Raw genomic sequence first — 24,361 nt, 5'->3', positions numbered from 1 at the left:
CAGAATCTAATGCTGTGTACTTAAGGGGTGCAGGAGAGGAGAGCAGCAAGTGATACAAACGATACAAGTCATACTAAAATAAGTGCCTGGGAGAGTTACCAACAATGGTATGAAAGAATCAAGATGGGAGAGATCACTTAGAGCTGGAAGAGTTAGGGAATACTTTCTGAAGAAGGGGCCACATGAAATCTTCCTTCCCTCCAACTCAAGAGGCAGCAATTCAGAGTGGACCATCCAGGCACGAGAAATGGTATACACAGAGGCATGCAGGTAGCAAAGGGCAGATGGAAAGAACAGCCAGGCTGGATTGGCTGGGGTTTGGAGTGTGTTAAGAATAGCATGCAGTAAGAATGAAAAGGTAGGCCCATGAGATATAAACCTAGAAGGAACTTTAAAGGACTGCCTGCTCTCTAATCCCAACATTTTACAGATGAGGAAACTCAAACCCACAGGTAAAAATGATCTGTCCAAGATCGCACAAAGTAGTTAAGTAGCAGTGCTGGAATCTGAACCAAAGTCCTGCAAATCCAAAACCTAGTGCTCATGGGATCATGCTTTTGGAAATCAGACTGTGGCCTGACCTTCAATGCCTGGCTCAGGAAGTTGGGGGTGGGGTGTGAGAATGGGGGTAAGCAATGGGAAATCACCTACAATTTTAGGGCAGGAGAATGATGTGATCGGAATTGTGCGTTAGAAAACTGCTGACAGCAGTGTGGTGGATGGAATGGACAGGACAGACTGAAGACAGGCTGACCAATTAGGTGGTTATTAAAATAAGGAAAAGATAATGAAAGAGGCAGTGGGGTTCAATGGAAAGAACATGGAGGGGCAGCTAGGTGGTGCAGCGGATACAGCACTGGGCCCTGGAGTCAGGAGGACCTGAGTTCAAATCCAGCCTCAGACACTTGACACGAGCTGTGTGACCCTGGGCAAGGCATTTAACCCCACTGCCTAGCCAACAAAATAAACAAACAAACAAACAAAACATGGAGTTGAGTCAGAAGACATGAGTTTGGGTCTCAAGGCCTCATGTTCCTCACCTATAAAGAGAGACAGTGGCACCACATCGCTTGGAAGAACCTTTCCAGTTCCTATTTGTGGTCTTATGCCAGAACTCAGCTGGCAGAAGTAGAAGTAGAGAGGCGGTGGGAAGTGTTACAAATGTCACCATATCCAATGACCTTTTTTCTGTCCTTACCCTCTTTGTACTCTGTAGCATTGGACATCGTAGATACCACCCTGCCCCAACTTCTGAGACACTGCAGCCTTCTATTTGCACCATGTCTCCTCTTTCCTCATCTTCTCCATTTCCTTAAACATGAAGGCTCCAAGGTTCTGACTAGGCCCTCTTTGCTCTACATTTTCTCCTTGGTGAACACACTTGGTCCCATGGCTTCAATGATCGCTTTTATATTACTGACTTCCAAATAAAAAGGGAGTAATGACCTTTTTCCTGTTTAAAAATTTCTACTTTACTCCCAAATCAATCATGTTTCCATTTTATCCAAACTCTAGATAGAAAAGAATTGACCTATCAACCAAGCATGGGAAAATGACCTGTAACTTATGTTTTCTAGTCATGGGATGAATCCCAAAGTTCTGTTTGAATACTGAATTATGAGTTACCTTCTTTCAACAAGGCTGTGGTGTCTTATTAGCCATGTCAGAAAAAAATGAAGCATCTACTATGAGTAAGCACTGAAATTTTTTTCGGTCAACAAGCATTTATTAAATACATAGTGTTTGCCAGGACCTGTGCTATGTGTTGTGGATATAAAGGCAAAAACAATCCCTAACCTCGAGGAGCTCATGTTCTAACGTGGAAGACAACAAATAAACAACTAGGTACAAAACCAAACATACACACACTAGACAGAAGGTAATCTGAGAAGGGAAGGCACTAGCGGGTGCTGCCGTCACAGAAGAGCACAACATCCCTTGCCCTGCCTTGTTGACATTTCAGCCAGTTGTCCTAAGGGCTACTCGGAATACTTACACAACTGCCCATGTGAGACAGCGCCTCCTCAGCACGCGCCACCCGACTCCTCTTTCTGCTCATGGTAAAAGCTCTGGTTATATGACTACAGAACTCCACAGAGATACCGCAACTCTGAAATAAAAACAACTTTAATGATGGGTAGCCTGAAAATGGCCAGTCTTATGCATGCACTACTCTGTTCTTTAACCTGGATCTTGAATGAGGTTTCCAGAGCATTTGGGGTGGCAAATTTGATAGTCATTGTCATCATCATCATCATCATCTTCACACACACACACACACACACACACACACACACACACACACACACACACACACACACACACACACCCCACCACTACCACCACCACAAATCACATCATTACTTTGGGAAAATCAAAATGCCCAGTTTGGCATTAGGTTTGCCTTTGCTAAGAGGCCAGTGTAGTCCCCAGAAGAAAACCACTGAGAGCCATCAGAGAAATGGCCTACCTCCAGGCTTAAGCCTTCTTCTATGTGCTTTATTACCAACTACTAGAAGCAGCGAAGACATCAAAGTGCTTAGACACTTTTCCTATTCGTTATTTGATCCATTTCTGAATAATGATGTATTTGCTATATCTTAATCTTATTCTGAGGTGGGCCAAGCAAGCACTGAATGAATCCTTTCCTGAGCTTTGTATTAGGATGTTATAACTATTAACAAGGATCTCAAATCTCTCCCTTACACTGCACCCTGTTAAAGAGTACATAACTGTGAAGCTAGAATAAGCAAGAACCACTACATTTACTGCTGTACGCTGAAAGGTTTGACAATGCTAAGAATGATTCACAAATGTAGCCGCAGAACGGACTGGATGTGCACATGTATTCATCAGCTTACTATGGCTACACATTAATACTTAAGCAGCATCTTTACAGGGAGGAATAAAGAGGGAAAAGAAAAAAAGTCATACTTCCAAGTAGCTCTTTTCAAGGATTCCTCTGTTGGCCAACCCTAATGTCCTCATTAATCTTCTCTACAGTTATTAAGACCACATAGCAGTTTTATCTTATCTATTTTAAGACTTATAAGGCATCCTTAAAAAAGAATCTCTGGGTACCAAGGTACAGGGGGTCACAAAACTCACCATTACCAAGTTGACCAAGGAAACAGCATTCAGACTGATGCCCCAGAGCCACATAACTCCAAACATGTTGACCAAAATCATAGCAATTGTAACACACATGATCATTGCAGACCACAGATCACAGCCTAGGAGTATTGTAGTCACCAAGAATATTGCTCCCAGGGATACGCCAAGGTTGAAGATGGTGTCCTCCACAATGGTCAGGTACTGTTCATAGAAGACGTAAAAAACACTGTGTGGAGAAGACATGGAGCTTTAGTGCAGGCACAGCTAAGTTTTACTTTGCTCACTCATTCTTGGTTGACTATCTCGAATGCTACAAAAGACGTATAATGAAGAAAAACTTACCATTTAAATTTTTTGGCCTTTTTTGACATATTGTTTTGACATAACTTCCTATTTCCTCAACAAAGTACATTTCACAGGAAGTAAGCAAAACATGCAAAAGCTTACTAGTGACTGACCAATAACCCAGGGCATTTCCCATTTTTGCAGTTTACTGACCGTTAATGGACTGACAGATTATTCTTACTTCAAATAAAAAGGTTTGAGGTACTTAAGGGAATTAAGTTGAAACTTTAATCTTTTTAAGAGGACTGATTTCACGCCCATTTAATATGTTTGTTTTAAAGTAAACATAAGAGAAGCAACGTGGGTCAGCAGCTAGAAGACTGGCTGTGAAGCCAGCAAGGTCTGGGTTGAATCCTGCCATTGACTCAGTCATTATGGGATCTTGGGCAGCCCCTCGTACCCCAGACAGCTCTAAGAAGTTACAAAGTAACCCATCTGTACGGGAGAAGGGATTCTCACACTGGGGGTTCTTGCTCATAAAATTACAGGTTTGGAACCCCCCCACCCCTAAAAAACCCTCAAATTAACTCATACTATTCTCGGAAAAGGGCATCCCTGGGCAGCTACGTGATGCAGTGGATAGAGCACCGGCCCTGAAATCAGGAGGACCTGAGTTCAAATCTGGCCTCAGACCAAACACTTGACACGTACTAGCTGTGTGACCCTGGGCAAGTCACTTAACCCCAATTGCCCCCCCCCCAAAGGCATCCCTATGGTGCTTCTCCTGATAACGTTACAGTCTATTTTGGAGCCCACTTAAAGTGTCCTGGTACTGAGCTGTGGCTATCAAAGTTTCCCATAATACTACCTTTTCTCCCAGCCAGCAATGAATAATTTTAAGGACAAGCCAAAGGAGGCTGGTCTGCTGCTCAGAAAGGAACCCAAGCCAGTAAATATGAGCTTACCACGGTTTATGTGCCACTAAAGCAGGGGAAGGTCTATGGCCCATAGGCCAATGGACTGAAGACCTACAGAGAGGCCAGGGTTTTATTTATTTCTCTGATATGAACTGTATGACCCTGGGCAGCTCACCTCCCTGGGCCTTAGTCTCTTTATCTGTAACTTGGGGTTAATTCACTACCTCACAGGGCTATTGCAACAAAAGCCCTTTGTAAATCTTAAAGCACCATTACATACACCTGAACTACTAGGGCTGCTGTGTGTGAGGAGTTTGGGTCACTCCTACTACGACTACCTCTAAGGGCTACAGGATCACAGAGGGACCTAAGAGACCATCAAGAGTCTCCCCTTATTTTATACAGGAGGTAAATGAGGATCAGAGGGGCAAAGTGATTTTGCCCATGGTCACACAGCATGAGAGCTGAACATAGACCCTCTCACACTGAAAAACTTGGCCAGGGAAATGCCGTCTGTTTTCCTCATTCAGAAAGGCCAGGACCCCCTAGAAAGAGTTTATAAAAAAAATCAACCCCAAACAAAACCCAGCCCCTCACATCTGTGTAACACTTTATACTTTTTCAAATCCCTTCCACATGCGTCATTTCATTAGATACTTGCAATAACCTAGGCCAGGTGGATACAGTGAATATTAATATACACTCTCCATTTGCCAAGAAACTTGCTTGTCATCCAAAAGCTAGTGAGTGGCAGAACTCTTCCCATTCACTTTTGCTGTCTGTCATTCAAATGGAGCAAAACAGCAACAATCCAAATACAGGATACCCCACGCTTAGAGCTGGGAGAAGCCTCGGAGACCACCAAGCCGAATCCTCTCTTTCCTTCTTTACAAAAGAGGAAACTGAAGCCCGGAGAGGCTGAGGGACTTGAGGGTCAAGTCACAAGGACAACAGAGCTAGGAATCAAAGCCAGGTCCTGGGATGAGCTCTTTCCACACCATACCGTCTCCTGACACAGCGCCCATCCCTAACAGAATATGATTTAACAAACGCACAAACTATGGCTTGTGGAGCAAGAGGTCCAACCTTACCTGTATGGGAACACCCGGTAGTTTTTGTCCTGGAGGCCCATGGTTTCAGTGATATTAGTGGCCACTATCCTTGCTTTTCTCATGGCCTCAGTATAGTCAGAGGAAGTACGAAGCACAGTATGAAAAGTCATAAAGTACGTGGCTCCAACCTTGGTGTAATTGTTTTTCATGTGAACGGCAGAACTATAAGATGCGTGCCCCCTGGAAGGGAAAGAGCACAGATCATCACTAGAGTAGACAAGCATCATTCCCTGCATCCTGGATGGAGAATTATCCTGAACACTGAATATGCCACGTCTGGTCTGCCAAACACCCTGAGCGGTCAATAGGGCAAGCTGTGAATTCTAAGGGTTGGAAGTTCTACTGATCAAAAAGCAAATGAGTATTTAAGCATATATTCCTTCTGCTAACTAGCTTTTCTTTGTTGTTTTAGGGTTTCAGACAAGTACATAGGTAAACAGATAGGAGTATTAAAATACTACGCTGGAATCTGGGACAGCTCATGATAATGCTTTCTTTGCGTCCAAAAAAAGTGGGGAGGAGCAAGGTTAAAGTCCCATAAAAGGCCTATCTTTCCTAATGATAATTTAGAGCACACATATATACACTACTGGGATCTAGAATGTGTTTGTGTGCATATACACATATATGTACACACATACATATGCATACACATACACATACACACATACTTTGAAAGGCAGTATGTAAAAATGGTTTTAGCAAGGGCTCTCAAACTAAGAATAAGTCCTTGTTAAACTTCCAATATGAATAATAGTAGTAGTAGTAGTAGTAGCAGTAGTAACAACACTAACAGTAACTAGCATTTATTTTCTGTTTTTATACTCTGAGCTGGGTGCTATTATTATTCCCAGAGGCAGCGAAGTGGTGCAGCGGATAGAGTGCCAGGCCTGGAACCAGCAAGACTGAAGTTCAAATCCAGCATTAGACACACACTACCTATGTGGCCCTGTACATGTCACTTAACCTCTATTTGCCTTTTTCTCCTCTGTAAAATGGGGATAATAATAGCATAGCCTTCCCAGGGTTGTTGTGAGGATAAAACGAGATAAGATTTGTAATGCACTTTGCACACCTTAAAGCAATAAATAAATGTTGGCCATTATCATTTTTTATTCTTGACAAGCAAGTTTAAATTTTGACTTTCCACCTCTTATGTACCCTCATTTTCACAGGGGAGAGGTATAGGAGAGTCTGAGGGAGAAGAGGAAGACTACTGCCACAAAGCTGCCCAGACTAAAATGCTAATTCCACATTTTCTATTAAAACTGGAGGAGAGACAGACCAGTAAAGGTTCCCAAGACCCTTCCAAGGGGTCCGTGAGGTCAAACCTATTTTTCTAGTAAATAATGATCGATACAGCCCAAGTAAACAAAAATGCATAGTTTTTAAGTGTAAGTGTAAAGGAAACCTGAAACCAAAAAACTAAGACTCACTCAAGGGCACTCACCCTTTGCCACATTTAGGATTGGGGTTATCAGAAAGAAACATAGGCAGAAATTTCATGAAGTCTTCACCCTGAGGCCTTCTTTTGCCCTCTGGAGTCAAAGGCCGACAATGAATACAGGCTGGGTCAACAACTAGAACCAACATGTAATAAAGCAAGGTTTAGGAGTAAAGTTTTGCAGGTTTTATTGTAAAATACATTTATAAACCACATAATACTGATTATATATATACACACACATGTATACACAGCACATACACACACAACACATACACACAGCATTTTGTTAAGTTATGTTCAGTCGTATCTGACTCTTTGTGTGACCCCATCTGGGATTTTCTTGGCAAAGATACTAGAGTGGTTTGCCACTGACTTCTCCAGCACATTTTACAGATGAGGAAACTGAGGCAAAGAGGGTTAAGTGACTTGCTTAGGGTCACACAGCTAGTGTCTGAGACTGGATTTGAATTCCTTACTCTAGGCCAGGAACTCTATCCATTTCGCCACCTAGCTACCCTATATACACAGCATGTATACACACACATATACATACAAGATATATGTACATATATGTATACATATGTGTGTGTATATACACACACATACACATATAGTAGAGCCAGTAAAGAAGCTCAAAGAAAATTCTCTCTTCCCCTTCTATGTGTGATATTTTTCAGTCCAATGTTCTAAATTAATTTGGGGGGGAGGGGGGAGAGAGAAGGGGGTACAGCTACAGTGCAAAGCACCAGACTGAGCAGAGAGCTGCTTTCTACTCCTGTACACAAGCTAGATGCTGCAGCAGGTGGAGAACTGGACTTCAATCAGAAAGACGAGTTCCAGTCCTGCCTGAGACACTCACTAGCTGTGTGACCCTGAGCAAGTCACTTGACTTTTCTCAATCCATTTCTTCATCAATAAAATGTGAGTAATAATAGCACTACCCCCCAGGGTTGCTGTGGGGATCAAAAGTGAACATGAAAAGTGCTTTGCAAACCTTAAAGTACTATGTAAATGCTTATTATTTTTATCACCAATCCTTTAGCCTAAGTTTCAATGGCCTTGTCTGCAATATTGAAAGGATGGGGTAAACAAGCTCTTTCTATCTCTAAAATGTCCACAGACTTCTGTCCTTCAAAATATGCCTTGCTCCCCCGCTACTGGAAAGGACCTCAAATGTTACCAGAATCTAATCTCTAGGTTCTTCTTTTTAAACTATGAGTGTCTATAGTAATAGTTCAATTAATTCTTAAAACAAACACAAAGGGAACAGTGAAAAGAAAACTGGAAAGCAACCCAAAGAGAGACTCACCTGGGCCCTCAGACAGTCATGCTGGCCATCAGCCCCGCCACTCACTACTCCTTCGGATCATTTTTGGAACTCGCCCTCTGGGGTCCCCACCCTGTCCTGACTGGCCAGTACCTGTGTGCCTCGGTGGCCCCAGGCGTGGTCCATGTTACTACTCCTCCTCCTGCCACCTGTTGTGATGCCACAGGCAGCTCCTTCATCCCCATCGCCTTCCCCTCCCCCTGCCCATTCCAGCTCTAAATAGCAACAGGAACCGGGCCTGATTTCCAGCAGCTGTGATGCCCATGGTATAGGGCACTAAATGAGGAACACCCTCTACCCACACAGGTCAGTGCCTGAAATTTATGGTCTTATATTTACAGAACACTGAGAGGTTAAATTACTTGCCAAGGTTCATAAAAGCTAAATCTCTGGAACAAAAATCTAATCTAATTAATACCATCCCACTCCTGGAAAGAGTATGCCAATTTACTTATGGCTTCATGTGCTAGCCCCACGATTTTCCAAACCAAAATTCCTCACTCTTGGTCACTATTCCCCTCTATGTACTGTCCCTCCATTAAAATTAAGCTCCTTGAGGGCAGGCATGGTTTCACTTTTACATCTAGCCACCAAGCATAGTTCTTAGCACACAGTTACACTTCATAAATGCTTTTTCATTTCATTTCATTCATAGGGTCCCAGATTTAGAGCTAAAAGGGATCTTTGAAATATCTTAGACTAACTTTTGCCATACTACATACAACTAAGGGAAACTGAGGTCGAGAGAAGTTAAATGACTTGCCCAAAAATCACAGAGAAAGTAAAAGTGGCAGAATCAGGCGCTGAATCCACAATATGGAATCTCTTACTACTGTAACATAACGTCTCCCAGTAAGTTAAGCTACACTCCAAGGAATAAGGAATTTAGTCTTCTCATTTCTTTTTTAGGCAATCAGGGTTAAATGACTTGCCCAGGGTCACACAGCTTGTTAAATGTCAAGTGTCTGAGGCCACATTTGAACTCAGGTCCTTCTGACTCCAGGGCTGGTGCTCTAGCCACTGCGCCACCTAGCTGCCCCCTTCTTATTTCAAACCAATGGGATGAATCAGTAGTTTTTAAAGGGCCTATTTGGCTTACGATCCACAGAAGACAGCTTTTGGGACGGCAGTCAAGAAATAAGCCATAATTGTCTAATTTTAGCCCATGAAACATTCAAACTCTCCAAAGAAATGACACAGGAAATCATAAACTGGTTGAAAGCTGTCACTCTAAGCTAGTTCAATTTCAATAGGTTATACAAAACTTTTTATTTAATAAAAATTTAATTTAAATTTAATAAAAGTTTTATGATGCTCAAAGGAAAGGGCAGACTTTCAGGGGCTCTTACCTGAAGCATTACAAAACTGGTCTGTCATATTATAAATCCGGCAGCAGGAAGACTGGGGTTTAATCCAATCAAAATAATCATCAATCCAGGAAGAAGGAGCAAAGGCTATCTTTGTGCTATGGGACACAAGACAAAGACAAATTAATGGCTGGGATAACTAAACATCAACTCTTCCATATTATTTTATCACTTACTTACAATAAAAATCATTTTTGGGTTAAATTAACTTCTGAAAGTTCTGGCCCATGACAGCTGAAACTGAGCACACATTTTGCCTTCTAATCACCCAAGCAAATGTAGAAAGAGTCTGAAGCTTCTTCTATTGCAGTGATGGAGAAGAATGCAGTACTTACTAATTCTCTAGTTCTGCAGCATTAAAAATTTGCTGCACAAGTGAGTTGTTGTTACATCCCATTCCACCACACACCATGTTCTGTCCTTCTAGAGAGGTATAGTCATGTCCTTCTTCTAGCACAAAATATAAAGGGGGACCTGTATTTAGGTACTGCTTCATGGACTTGAAATGATCCAGTACATAGGAGTCCTTTAAAAAAAAAACAACAACAGATTAAAGCAGACAAAAGGCAAGGTAAAACTCAGGTAAGAAAATTGTTAAAAGATCAAAAGAATGCTGCAAAATAAAATCATCATGATCAAACTTGGTGCCAAAGAAGAGATGGAAGCAACTCCACCCCCAAACTTTTCTGCAGAGGTGGTGGACCTTGGATATGGGGAACACTGCATACATTATGCTTCTTTAAATATGTTGGTTAATTTTGCTGAACTGTTTTTCGATTTTTTATTCTGTATTATAAGGGATGACTCTCTGAGAAGGGAAGGAGGAAGGATATACTGAAAAATGTAGGTGACGTGAAATCATCTAGAAATTTTTTGATACAAAGAAGTTATCAATAAAAATGTACTTTACAAACAGAAAATTTTTTTCTTTTAAAAAAAAGGTCATCAGGAAGTTGTTGAATGAAGACTGTTTTGGCAAGGATGCCTGAGAAAGATGGGAAGAACATCTTATCTACATCAAGTTATAGGTTCCTCCTTTAAGTCCTGCTACAAGCTAACAAACTGGTTGTTCATGCTACTGTTCTGGGTCTACAGGAGAAGGCATAGTGAACAATGGAGGTAACCCAAGTTTGTAGATCTTTAGAGTGATACCCTTAACAAGGCTGCCTGTAACTGTATTTATCAGTCAGCATTTTCCCTGAACACCTCTATATAAAATTTCTTGGTTAACCAACAAATCAAATCAAAATAAAACAAATCTTACATCTGGCACTGAAAGAGACTGATCCAAGCCAACTTCCACTTTGTTGAGAACTGCTATACTGAATGACAGAATACCCACAAACAGAGATATCTGCAAGAGAAAAAAGGAGTGGGAAGGACTTGAGGCTTCTGTACAGTTATCTCCACAATTACAAAAGCAAACATTTGCAGAAAGCTGCATACCACAATAGGCCGCATCCAGTCCTTCAGCAGAAGTGGAGAGAAGGCATTTTTGAAAAACTGAAACAAATAACTGTCTGATGGCTGGGGGCCAGTTCTGTCTTCAACAATTCTGATGCAACACAGAATGTCCAATTTATTTTTCTGATTGAGTGAAAACAAACATGTCACAGCATTAACCTTATCTGACCACTGTCATTTAGAGAGACATAAATGAGAATCACTTGCCACAATTAAATACCTTACCTCTTGACGCTTAATGTCCAGTCCCAAAAGACTCACAAAACATGTAATTTGAAGGAGGAAATCAATGAAAACAGCCATTCCAGCAAACAGAGAAAAAGTTCGAACAGCTGGCATGGTTGACAAAGCCCCTACAGGGCAACAGGAAAGGAGACTGGTCATTCCTGATCCATGTGTACTACTAGCTTTACAATTAACCAGTTACTTGCCATTTCTGACATGATTGTGGCAAAGGAAGCTGACATACCAATAAGAAAGTTCCCCCAAGAAGTGAGAAAGATGGTAAAATGAAGAAAGGGGTGTTTTGAGGGTGTGAAGGGCATACATTATTAAGCTCTCACTGTGACTATATTTCAATTCAAAGAGGGCGGGTCTTTACCACCTTGTACTAGCTCAATTTTAGCAAGAAATATTCTTCAAATCTCAGATTCTATTTGGGTGCTCCTACACTAAAAATCTTATCTAAAAATGATTGGAGAAGTTTCATTTACATTCGGGAATTAGGCAGAAACCTGGAGACCAAACATGTATGTATAGAACTCCCTCTCCCAATGCTAGAGTCAGGAAACATTATGACACAAGCTTGCTCTGTTTTTTTTTCTCCCCCCTATATACTCTTAGTAGCAGTGGACAGAGAAAGTTTTTTTCAAGTGGGAAAAAAGTGTAGCTTTAACTCAGTCCAATAGGTAGCTGAATGACCTCGAGCAAGCTGCCCCCAAAGGCTCTGAAATGTCTGTATAACAAGGTAACTCAATGGGGAACGTACTTTGTAAATATCAAAATGCCACAGAAATGTGAGAGAGTTATTACAAGTGGGAGAAGGGTACGCTTTATACATGAGATCCCTCTAGTCCCAAAACTGATGCTTGTGAGGGGATGCTTAACTGCAAGGAAAGGTAGTGAAGGAATTCTTTTGAACCACCCCACACACACACACTCCATCCCAATAAAATATTCAGATTACGTGATGAATGTTAAAAGGAGCCATCCAGATGCCTACCTGCAAACCTCTTATACCATACCATCCAGGCTCAATGAAAGCAAAGGCACACAAGTAGGAGGAGTAATTACCTAAGAAAAATGCTACGGTCTCTGAAAATGATGACAAGAACATGCTTGGAGCCACTTCCCCCAGGATCCTGCCCAGTTGTTTATCCAGTGTTTCCCCTTGAAGGCGTTCATCTCTCTGAAAGATGAAAAAAGATCATTTCCACCCAATTAGCTACAATCTCTCTTTCCATAACTCCTTAAAGAGACATGGCCGACTTCAAAAAGAATAAAAAAAAAATCCTTAATTTTAATTCACAATGAGGATTTAAAAAGCTAAATTTCCTATTTCCCTCAAAATTAGAACATTAAAAGTAACTCAATCTAAGAGATTCCTGGTGCCCCTTCCCCCCTTAGTACAGGGATGAGAAATACAAGAAGATAGGTTCCCCAAAGTAAAACAGGAAGGCCCTCAGAAGTCAATCAGTTCAACCCCTTCATCTGACACGAGAAGTGAAATGTTTTATACAATCAGGATCTCAACAAGAAGAAAGCAAACAGACCCAAAGTCTCCAGCCCCTTATAGCAAGCACACCTCTCTTATTCTCTTTCCTGTCCCCATGCTGGCAATGACTTTCCTTCTTCAGATCACATGTAGCTTATATCTCTCACACACTTATGTATTATTTTATTTTACAATCACCTGGGTGCATGCAATATGTGCTTTAAATTTCACAAGAGGGTAAAGGCTTCTTAATTAAACGTTTATCTTCCACAGTGCTCTGCACAATGAGTACTTAAAAAAACATGCGTTAAATCAAACCGACCTCAAGCTTCTTTAACTTCACTACCTCGAGAGATTTAGGGCAAAGGAAACTTGTGGCATATTGGCCACTGGGTAGAAAACAATCTTTGTAATAAAGGTTTATTCTGTAGGAAGGCAAGAGGCAATATGGTAAACTGTACAGACCGACAACCTGAAGTCAGGAAGACCTAGGTCAAATCCTGCCTCTGACACTTATAATCTGAGTAACAAAGGGCAAGTTATAATTCACGTCTGAGCCCTGGTTTCCTGGTCTGCAAAATGGGACTAATGCCTACATCTCACATTATATGGCTCAAATGAGATAATGTGTAAAAATCCTTGCAAACTTTAAAATGCATTGTTATTATTATTGACTCCTTTCCCTGGTGCTAATGAACCCACCCCAGTAACCATGAGAGTCCAAATAGACTAGAATTTACAGACATATAATGAAAATGCAGTAAGTTTCAACTAAGGCATTTTTCCTCTTTTCAACGTGCTTTCAAATAATTTAAAAAATGGAACCAAAAGGCAAGATTGGCACATATTTGTATACCTGAAAGGTCTGAACTAGAATAAAGATGTTATCTACTCCAACTGCAAGCACCAGGAATGGGATGACTTCAATGACAATCAGGGTGAGAGGAATTCCAACATAGCTGAAGAGACCTAGAGAACACACTACTGAGCTAAGCACCATCAGGATACCTGCAATGCCCAGGGAGATTTTAGAATCTACCTGAAACATGCATAAAAGAAAAATGGTTAGTTTAGATTTTGCTACATCAGATTGGACATACCCAAATAAAGAAGATTTCAATGAATACACTAGTCTTCTACCAATGGTAGATGGGAAATAATTAATAACAATTATATTTTATAAAAGTACAAGCTGGAGTGGTAAAGAGATACATCTATAATTTTTCTTTATTTATCAACGCACTATTTATACTTATCCCAATTTTTAAAAAAATTACCGAAATGAAGATAGAGAAGTGATGTGCCAAACAACTTTGTTGTTTACAAATAAAAAATTAATTTTATCTGCTTTAAATATAAAGATGAATGTATAAGAAATACCTTAGGGAGATTTTTTAAAGTCTCAATCATATTGAGACCTATATGAAAACTTAATGATACCACATACCAAGCACACTATGACAGTTTTTGATTTCAATGAATATAGTAGCCCTCTACCAGTAGTAGATGGGAAATATATTTGGTCTCCCCCAGTAACAGTTATACTTTATAACAGGACAAGTTGAGGTGGTAAGAGACATGTCTGTAAGTTCCCTCATTTATAAATACACTATTTACTCATATTCCAATTTTTAAAAAAGTTTAACAAAATGAAGAAAGATAATGTGCCAAAGAACTTTGTTCTTAAAAATACAAAAGTAACTTTATCTGCTTTAAAGATTAATGCATAAAGATACCTTGGGGATAGATTTTACAAGTCTCAATTATACTAAGAACTACATGAAAACTCATTGATATCACATACCAGGAACCTACGACAGCTTTTGATGTGTCCTAAGGCAATGGAAATATACAAAAACATGACAGTGTAGCTTATTAGAACAGTGATAACATCACCGTTACTTTCACGACTTATCTCATCTTCAATACTTCGTTCAGCAGAGAAAGAAATAGTCAGGTTTGGATTTTTGTAGTTTTTTACAAAGTTGATAAATCTAAAAAGTAAATAAAATGCATGTCAGGGAAAAACCCCAGCAAAAGTGAAGAGTCTTAGGATCACTGATTCAGAGCTAGAAAAGACCCCGGGGGTCGTCCAATGTAATCCCTTCATTTGATAGATCAGGAACCTGAGAACCACAGAGATTCAACCTAAGATCTCACTATCTTACAAGCAGGAGTAAATGACAGAGCTAAGATTTAAATACAGGTTCTAGGGATTACAAATCTATCCCTCTTTCCACTATACCAACACAATGTCTAAACTTTCTTCTATACCGGGTTGTGAGTTAATAAGGCAGTTACTTTCAACTCGGTCAATTTTCTGGTCATTTAAAAAATATTCAGGGGCAGCTAGATGGCACAGTAGATACAGCACTGGCCCTGGAGTCAAGAGGACCCGAGTTCAAATCCAGCCTCAGATACTTGACACTAGCTGTGTGACTTTGGGCAAGTCACTTAACTCTGAATGCCTCACCCCAAAAACAAATAAAAAAGTAAATATTCAAAATGAGTTCAATTGGATTTTTTTAAACAAAAAAAAAGCTCTCTCTCCTTCCTATCTGGTAAAAGGTGGGATTTTAAAGTCTGCCATGCTGAAACATAAAAAACAAAATGTGACTTTGGAATGGGTTATCATTTGGATCAAGAATTTAGAACTTAAAGTGTAGATTTTTTCCCCCAGTCTACCTAATAGCACCTTACTGAATAAGGGAAAATAGAGGATCAAAGTTATCTGCTCACTGACTAAGAAATGCTAAGAACAGAATAGCAAACTCACCATCCAGAGATACAAGGAGCTTACTTAAACACGGCAAGAAACTTACTCTTTTTCCCAGGCTAGAGCTCTCTGTAGCTTTTCAGTATTGTTGTAGTAATTATTGACAAGAAGAGAAATCACAAGGGCAGTAGCATTATTATAGTTTTGACCTATAAAGGAAAAATGTAGTAACACAAAGATTACTAGCTTGAAACCAAAAAGACTCCTAACCAGAGAGCTCCTAACCTAATGACATAACTGGGGGAGTTTACTAACAAGAATCCCTGTGTACCAAGAATGGGAAATTTACTAGACAAGGGTAGGGTGCTGCTTGTGAACTAATACTCATCTACCTAAAAGAAGCCAAATCCTCATTTAGCAGATACATATTTCAGACTGTAGGTCAATCTCTCCTCACTCACAGCAGAGATGCCCAAGAACTGTCATTGGCTGCCTCCCTCTGCAGAGGAAAACCTTGTCAAACCTCAGGTGCCAAAGATGCTACGACCTTCACTGCACCACTGCACACCAGGACGTCTGCTGTGATGTGCTATGGGAACTAGCAAAGAGAAATCAAAGCTGCAGTTTCTGTATTTAAAAGCCTTGAGTGGCATATACATATGGCTGAATTTCTTCATCAGCCAACTCAGAAAAAGATGAGAGAACCTTACTGCTTCAGTGCTGATCTGCACAGTTTTAAGAGATGACTGAGGCTAAAGACTAAAATCTCACTCTCTCTGGTCTTATAAACATGTGAAGTCTTAAAAGAATCTAATTCATCAGAGGAAAAGATAACGAGGAGGAATGGACAAAGACTGTAAAGTTATGATGAAATTTTATGCGCTGATATTCATTTAAACATAAGTAATTGTAAACAAGTTGGTGGTGCTGATATAATACTAAAGTCTGTTAATAATAACTCATTAAAATGGAAAACAAAAAAAAATTCTTTTCAGGGTAAAGAAAAAATAAAACATATATGCCCTGAATTCATGAGACAAGAAATCAAGCCTTGATATCTGGGTACTTCAGAGGTCCTAAATTAATAGCTACTTCTGGGATCAATCCTAGGTAACTGAAACTGTGCCCCCTCCCAAAAGTACTTACCATCATAGCCTCCTAAGACAAGCCAAGGGAGAATAGGTCCACCATATGTTCCCAAACAAGAATCATGAAGCAAACTTGTATCATTCATAGAGGCAGGAGCCCTGCCCAAAAAAATCCAAAAACAATTATTATGCATTTGAACAAGAAATGTTTTAGGGACCCAATGACATGACAGTAAGACAGAGAAAAACCAAGGTAACATCACAGGAAACACACATGTGGAGCTACAAATTAAATGAGCCCAGGTAAGACAAATATATCCTCAATTATGTAAATATAACAGATTCAGATTCTGCAAACAAATATGTAAATGCTGGGGAAATATTCCATTGTTAAGTCTTTGCTGTAGCAGAGTGGCCACTGCTAAAATATTTGGAAAATGCTGGTGACATGAAATTCAGGTGTTTCTTTGAGGGGCAAAAGCTTTTGAGAGAGCTTCAAGGTAAGCTCAAGATGCGTATTCACCATTTCATCTTAATTTTAGTGGAGGTTTTCAGTTGCCAAATAATCTGAAGGAAGCCTTGCAGTAGCCAAGGGACCTCAAAAGTCAACACCTGGCACTGACAGCAGGTCTGAAAGTTCACAAAGCACTTTACATACATACGGTCCTACCAGATTTTCATCCCCATTTTACAGAAGTAGGAAGGAGAAGATGAGGGATTCGTTGGTTTGCCCAAGGTCACACACAGCTGGTACTAGGGCTCTCCTAAAAGTGCTCTTTCTACCTACACAGGGTCAACTGTCTGTGCTACTTCATCATATCTGATAAAGGACTTTGAAAATACATGCACACACTAAGACATTCCAGGCATGTTAACAGGCACAAACCCAACCTTAGAGAATAAAGCTGTCAGAAAGATGTATGCTTGCATTACCATTATCTTGTTTAGATGAGCACTCCCTTGAAAAACAGGTGAAGCAAACTGGAAGTCACTGAGAAACCCAAGGTGTGGGTTACACACACACACACACACACACACACACACACACACACACACTCTCTCTCTCTCTCTCTCTCTCTCTCTCTCTCTCTTCAGCACAAAAAATAAAGAACCTATGCTTCAGCAAAATGTGACCAAATCTTATAACTAAGTTTTTGGGAGACTAATTTCTAAGAAAAAGCACATTCAGAGATGACCAGGCATATGTTTCTTGTCTTCACCCTGAAAACAACATAACTATCACGACTCAAGAAGCGCAGTTTTCAGAGCCAGCAGGTAAATTTGATGCTGCCTCTTCCCTCCACCCCATTAAAGTTCAAATATCAAGTTCATCCTACAGGTCACCAGGCAATTGTCTAGCATCTCTCTGGAATGTTTCAAATCTGGAAAGCTCATTGAAAAGCTGACCCAACAAGTACTCATGTACTCACTCAAAACCACTAGACATCCTTTTTACTTGACAGAGCCTCAAAAGCAGTCACTTCTCTAAAACAGGCCTTTTCTAGGGCCAATTCATTCATCTTCCTCCTTTAAAAACTGACCCGACAATTCTCTATACTTACAGATTCACCTGACATAACTTCCTACTTAAAAGGGTCTGAAAAGTGTTGTTCTGAGGTTGTTGTTGTGTGGGGAGGTTTTTTTTGGGGGGGGGCGGAGATGGACACTGGAGACTGGTTCTCCCTATCTTAGAGCCCAGGTTAGAAGTGTAACAGATACTCCTGGCCCAATCCCAATACCAGGTGTCACAGAAACCTTATCCTGCTGTTTTTCTGACCTTGCCTGGTTCACTCCTCCTTCAGCAGCCCGCTGGTCCCTCTGCTCCAGGGGTTCACCATATTACTGTCAGGCTTAGTGTGAACACTCGATTGGCTTTAGCCCTACAGCATCTCAGAACTCTTGAGCTCAAGCAAACCATCATTTTCAGCCTCCCCAGAAGCAGGGACTACAGGCATGTATGTGCCACCATGCCCGGATAATTCTTAAAAAGTCATTTTCTCACTGGCCAATTCCAACTATACTCTTGCTTACCGTATGCAGTATAAGAAGTGGGTGTGATAATCTGCATAGACATAGAACTCATCTCCTTTTTCGTGGTCCAAAACAGAATGGCTGTTCTGGAAGTAATTGAGTACACTCATAATGCTACAGTTGTTGTTGGAAGGTGATAAGGGCGCCAAACAGATGTCCTGAAGTGTCACAGTTTCATTGTTATAAGAAGCAGTAATGTTCTCGATGGCTGTCTGTAAGTCTAGCACCTAGAAGAACAGAACCATGTTTACATTAGATAGTTAACTAACAGTTGATTAACATTTTGATAATTGGGGTCAGAAAATGGGAGGTATAAGTTCCCCTAATCTAGGGGTTTTTAAACTTTTTTTATAATGGATATTATATGCATCCTTTTCTCACAAAATGTTTTTAAATGCATATAATAAAATATATGGAATTACAAAAGAAACTAATCATAGTGAAATACTCTGATCAAAATGCCCAAAAAAAAAAAAGTTCATACAACCCCTGTCCCAATCTGTAAGAGGAGGATTATATCTGAAGCAGAACTCTCCTAAGTATGCAAACCAAAGCCCAGAGTGATTCTTAAAATATGGACAACTAGGCTGCCTTCCCAGACCTCACACTTTATAGGGAACCATGAGTGGCTTTTGGAAGGACCAAATGGCTGAAGGTACGCAATTTCTCAGAGCAGCAAAAAGTCAGAGAAGAAAACATCAGCGAAAATAAGGTAAAACTCCCAGTGGCCCTCAAAAAAACCCTCTTCCGATAACCTCAAACCTTCCAAAACTACCTGGGGCAAGGCAGTGTGGAGCTGTTACCAACACCCCACTCTTCTGGGTCTTTGATCTTGCTAATGCAGATAGGAGAAGTAGGCACTACACAATCTGTATTCAACAAAGTAGGAAACGGGGATGTGGAAGACTAAACATCCTACTTTCTGAAATAAGACGTCAGACTTTTTTGTTGCCATCTCCTTGAAGTTTTATAAAACATTTCTCAAAGGATCAAACTTGCTAGTACCTCTCCCCCACCTCCCACCGACAATTACTTCAAATTTGCTTTACGTTCAAATCTACTTCTGTATATAAATGTTTTGTCTTGTCCCCTTGAGAAGCGGGGAGAGACACAACTTTTATCTCTATATCCCCAGCCCCTAGAACAGGGCCTGGCACACAGGATTATGCTTCAAAAATGCTGGTTTAATCTGATGGAGTTTACAATCAGGAATCATGTTTGAGAAGATTAAAAAAATCTGGAACTGTACAAAAAGAAGTTGGATGACATATCCACAGGCACAGTGTAGTACAGGACAGTATGGGATGGTTTTAAAAACCTTCCTGAGAAGCTTGGGGGCATCTCTCATTAAATATGATGGAAGGCAAAATACAAGGATTTTAGGATAATTACTGCCAACGTGTTCAATACAAAATAAGTTTTCTTCCCAACCAGCCAAGCATTAAGTTTTAGAAGGCTCATCACTCTGAGAAGCCACTTAACTAATGACTGAAAAAAACCCAAACTCTCATTTTGAGAAAATCCACAATGTCAAGTTTTAGTAAATAAGTTCTTGATGAGGAAGAAATTACTGGTAAAGTCTCCCCTTTGTTTAGACGAATTTTCCCATCCAACCTCAATAAAAAGGCAGGTTTTGCCACAAGAAGTACATAAGAGTGGGACCGACCATAAAATTCTACTAGTTCTTTAAATCTTCTTGCAGAAAGGCTGTATGTTTATTCAAGAATCTTGAAATACAATAATGTCTTTGCTAGTGTGGTCTGGATGAGTAGGACCGGCCTGCCATGCTCTCAAGTAAAGGACAGAGAAGAGGTCTCCAAGCCAGGAAGAACCTGGGTCCAAGTCCTACCTCAGACATATAGCAGCTGTGTGATCCTGGGCAAGTCCCTTAACTACTTAATGCTCCAAGCAACTCTTTATTTGCAGAGAAGATGCTGTGGGAATTCTTCAATGGGAGCTGATGAAATTACAAGTCCAGTCTTTCCCCACTCCCCCAAAAAGTGCCTTCCTTAGGATGTACCACAAATATAGTATGTCTGTACCTCCTGGACGACATTATCGAACGGCACATTACCTGGTGCAGGATGCCTTTGTCCAGAGGGGGCCCAAAGGGAACATCTGTTCCGGAAGGATATGGCTGGTAAGTGTGTTGTTTAGTGTATGGAGCCTGGATGATAAGCTGTTCAGTACGGAAAAAAGGCCCAAAGTTAGTTTCAAAGTATTCTTTCTCCAGGTGAGTTTGGCTGTCGGGGGCTGACCAAAGATCCACTGGATTGGTAGTGAGTCTCATAAACACCAGACCCGAACAGCACGCTGCGATGAAGACCAGGGAGCAGAAGATGACGGGCCCTGGGTTTCTAACACAGAAAGATCCCCAGCGGGTGAAGCCTTTGGTCAAGCAGCCCTCAACTGCTACACTGAGCCGATCACAACAGGAGGCCTCCCCTGGAAGAGCATGAGAGGAAGGGAGGTTGGAGGTTAAGAGCCAAGCCATTCCTGAAATTTTTAACAGGAAATAAATTAACAAACTTCATACAGCAGTGACTGGATTCAGAGCTTACAGGGGGGTGGGAAAAATCTTTGACTAGCCTAAGGTCTGTGACGATGGACACAAAATCCATGCTTTCCCTCCCAGAGGTGGGTGATTCATACCCTCACCCAGGAGAGGAATAAATTTAGCATGTAAGGAGTCCCTTCCCCCATACTAAAAATTATTTTTTCATAACCATGATGCCTAAAGCTCCAACCCCCCTTTCTTTGTCAAATCTCAAATACGCATACCTCGATCATGGGCATTAACAGAAAATGCTATATTGCCATCAATAGGTGTGTACTCAGAGACAAAATACCGTTTTCTGGGGAAAAAAAGTATAAGCAATATTAATAAACTTTTAATTATGCTGTGATTCTGAAAAGATTACTCTGAAATCACTATAATCCCACAGAAAGCTTTTCCTGTTTCTTCTTTGTTCAAGAGTATTCATCTTTTCTCCATATGCATCCTGAAAAAAAAGATCTGCTTTTTTTTTGCACATGTTCTTTAAACAGTTAACAAAATCAAAGTGTCTTTTCAAAGTCTTCAACTTAAAGTCTGCATCTCACATATTTTAGGCTCAAAAATGTATTATTCCAGACTAATGACAAAGTAAACACTTATTCAGAAACTCAGAGGGGACAAAAAAGGATTTGAACAGAAACTCAGAGGGGACAAAAAAGGATTTGAACTGATTTAATTCTGATGATTGGATAGTTTCAGCAAAAAGCCCATTAGAACAAGAAACACTCCTATGAATTATACATAATTTAGAAAAAATTGGCTTAGTGTTTCAACAAGCCTCAGAATGGCTGCTTGCTTTAAAAAAAAATTCACATTCTGTATTAATAACTTACAAAACTGTTTCCTACACCAATTACTATAATCGGCACTTGACAGCCAAAAGAAAGTTAACAATGTCACCCACAAGTTTGCTTTTTTCCCCTAAAACCTTGTCAGTCCTTACCTGTAACACCATACTATAAAAAACATTCCAAAAAACACAAGCAAGAATCCCATGTAGAAGATCCACATAATGACACACATGGCATCCAAGCCAAGTATCAGCCAAGGAGCAGGAGGCGGTGGGGGCTGGGGTTTGGGCCCACAAGTAATGGAACAATCCTGACAGCTACAAGGCCCAGTTACGTCATCCACTGACTCATTACAGCCTTTGGTGGCATTGTTCATTGGTTCCATTCCATGAACAGGGACATCTGAGAGATTAAACAATGTTCAGTTAATACATTTTAACAAATTCACAGATTAACAAATTAACAATACATCTTAACAGAATGAGAACTTGATTTTATTTGAGAAACTTTAAATGACAACAACACAGAAAAGAACCATTCATAATATTCATTTTATATATATACTCACATACATATGTATATACATATTTTAAAAAGAAACCAAAGAAACAGTCATATAGCAAAAAAAAAGTCTCCCTCTTCCTCTTCCACTTGATTTACCTCCCGCCATCTCTTCCTATCTCCCCCTACCCCACCCACAACTTCTGATTTCACAAGTACAGGCAATTCCCAGCAAGGAGATTCCTTTCTACTGAGGACCAGCAATGGATTCATTTCCCATCTTAGACACATACTAGCTATGGGATTCCAGGTAAGTTCCTTAACTTTCTAGTCTACTAGATGGCTTTCTATTTCTCTATCAACAAGCATTCATTAAGAGTCTACTGCAGTCATTCTGGAAAGCTATTTGAAACTGTGCCCCTGACTGAGCAATACTACCACCACTAGGACCATACACCAAAGAAATCAGAGTCTCTATATTTACAAAAATATCTATAGCAGCAATGTTTGTGGTGGCAAAGAAGAGGAAATTAAGGGAGTATCCATCAAATAAGGACCAGCTGAACACAATGTGGTAAATGAATGCAATGGGATACTATGATGCCCTAAGAAATTACAAAAGGGACAGTTTCAGACAAACTTGGGAAGGTTCGCATTAACTGATGCAGAATGAAATGAGCAAAACCAGTTGAACAATTTATACAATAGCTACAACAAACAACTTTGAAAGACTTAAGAACTCAGATCAGTGTAATGGCAGATTATAATTTTAGAAGCCCAATGATGAAGAACAGAGGCAGCTAGATGGTGCAGTGGATAGAGTGCCTGGCCTGGTGATAATCAGGAAGACTCATCTTCTTGAGTTCAACCCAGCCTCAGACATTACTAGCTGAGTGACCCTGGACGAATCACTTACACCTGTTTGTCTCAGTTCCTCATCTGTAAAATGAGCTGGAGAAGGAAACAGCAAACCACTCCAGCATCTTTGCAAAGAAAGCCCCAAATGGGGTCACAAAGAGTGGGACACTGAAAAATGACTGAATAAATGATGACGAATACTACCCACCTTCTAAGACAGAGAGGTGACGGAGTCAAGCAAAATGATTTACAGATTTTTGGACATGGCTAATGGGAGAATGTTTTGTTCTACAATGGATATCTGTTATAAAGGTTTTTGTTTTTGTTTTCTTTCTCAATGGGAGAAATGGAGAGAAAATAAATGCTTGCTAACTGAAAAAAGTTTTTATTAAAAAAAGCTATAGCACTATAGAAAGGCAAGGAGCTCCTATTCTTTAATTTGAAATTAGAAATGGACAAATCTTTAATTTGTTTTCTCTTATTTGAGGTTTACTGAATATTATGATTTCTGACACACAGGCCAAAGAAGAAAGAGAGAAAAGGCCTCCTATGGGGAAGGCACATGCTTAGCACTAAAGATGTAAAGACAAAAAGTGAAAACAGTTCCTACCCTCAAGGAATGTACATTCAAAAGGATAAAACAACATGCATACACAAGATGGAAATGGAAAGTAATGTTATGAGGGAAGGTACCAGCAACTGGGGGATAAGGGTGGAAACCCCAGTAATGGAAAAATTAGCACATCTAAGATAAGAAGGGAAGTGGTCAAATGGAGAAAAGAAGGTCTTTTTTTTTTTAATCAAATTTCTCTAATGAAGGTTTGGTATCCAAAAGGTGTGTGTATATGTATATGTGTGTGTGTGTATGTGTGTGTATATATATATATATGTGTATATATATATGTGTGTGTGTGTGTGTGTGTGTGTGTGTGTGTGTGTGTGTGTGTGTGTGTGTGTGTGTATATATATATATATATATATATATATATATATATATATATATATATATATGTTGGAAACAAAGTAGATGCCCATCAATGTAATGGAATATTACTGTGCTTTAAGAAATGAT

At 40.1% G+C, this 24,361-nt stretch overlaps 1 protein-coding gene across 2 annotated transcripts in view; it reads right to left on the bottom strand.

Moving 5' to 3' along the window:
• NPC1 (NPC intracellular cholesterol transporter 1) overlaps window positions 1-24,361 on the bottom strand; it is a 52,335-nt gene that overhangs the window by 2,496 nt on the left and 25,478 nt on the right. Inside the window, exons 6-23 of one of the 2 annotated variants that reach the window (XM_020968746.2) lie at window positions 22,083-22,332; window positions 21,364-21,437; window positions 20,657-21,078; window positions 18,583-18,809; window positions 16,610-16,710; window positions 15,570-15,672; window positions 14,552-14,741; window positions 13,604-13,786; window positions 12,327-12,441; window positions 11,259-11,386; window positions 11,016-11,156; window positions 10,834-10,923; window positions 9,905-10,095; window positions 9,552-9,667; window positions 6,879-7,008; window positions 5,408-5,608; window positions 3,109-3,340; window positions 1,997-2,110 (exon numbers count right to left, since the gene is read on the bottom strand). In XM_020968746.2, coding sequence (XP_020824405.1) covers window positions 1,997-2,110; window positions 3,109-3,340; window positions 5,408-5,608; window positions 6,879-7,008; window positions 9,552-9,667; window positions 9,905-10,095; window positions 10,834-10,923; window positions 11,016-11,156; window positions 11,259-11,386; window positions 12,327-12,441; window positions 13,604-13,786; window positions 14,552-14,741; window positions 15,570-15,672; window positions 16,610-16,710; window positions 18,583-18,809; window positions 20,657-21,078; window positions 21,364-21,437; window positions 22,083-22,332 — 3,008 coding nt within the window. The remainder of the gene's footprint in view (window positions 1-1,996; window positions 2,111-3,108; window positions 3,341-5,407; window positions 5,609-6,878; window positions 7,009-9,551; window positions 9,668-9,904; window positions 10,096-10,833; window positions 10,924-11,015; window positions 11,157-11,258; window positions 11,387-12,326; window positions 12,442-13,603; window positions 13,787-14,551; window positions 14,742-15,569; window positions 15,673-16,609; window positions 16,711-18,582; window positions 18,810-20,656; window positions 21,079-21,363; window positions 21,438-22,082; window positions 22,333-24,361) is intronic. The other variant, XM_020968748.2, reaches the window with a different exon arrangement.

Source organism: Phascolarctos cinereus, unplaced genomic scaffold (genome assembly GCF_003287225.1).
Source record: "Phascolarctos cinereus isolate Bilbo 61053 unplaced genomic scaffold, phaCin_HiC Scaffold_4;HRSCAF=312, whole genome shotgun sequence".
In the NCBI taxonomy this organism is placed as follows: domain Eukaryota; kingdom Metazoa; phylum Chordata; class Mammalia; order Diprotodontia; family Phascolarctidae; genus Phascolarctos; species Phascolarctos cinereus.
Note: the sequence above shows the minus strand (reverse complement) of the source record. Positions and strands in the feature narration are given on the sequence as shown.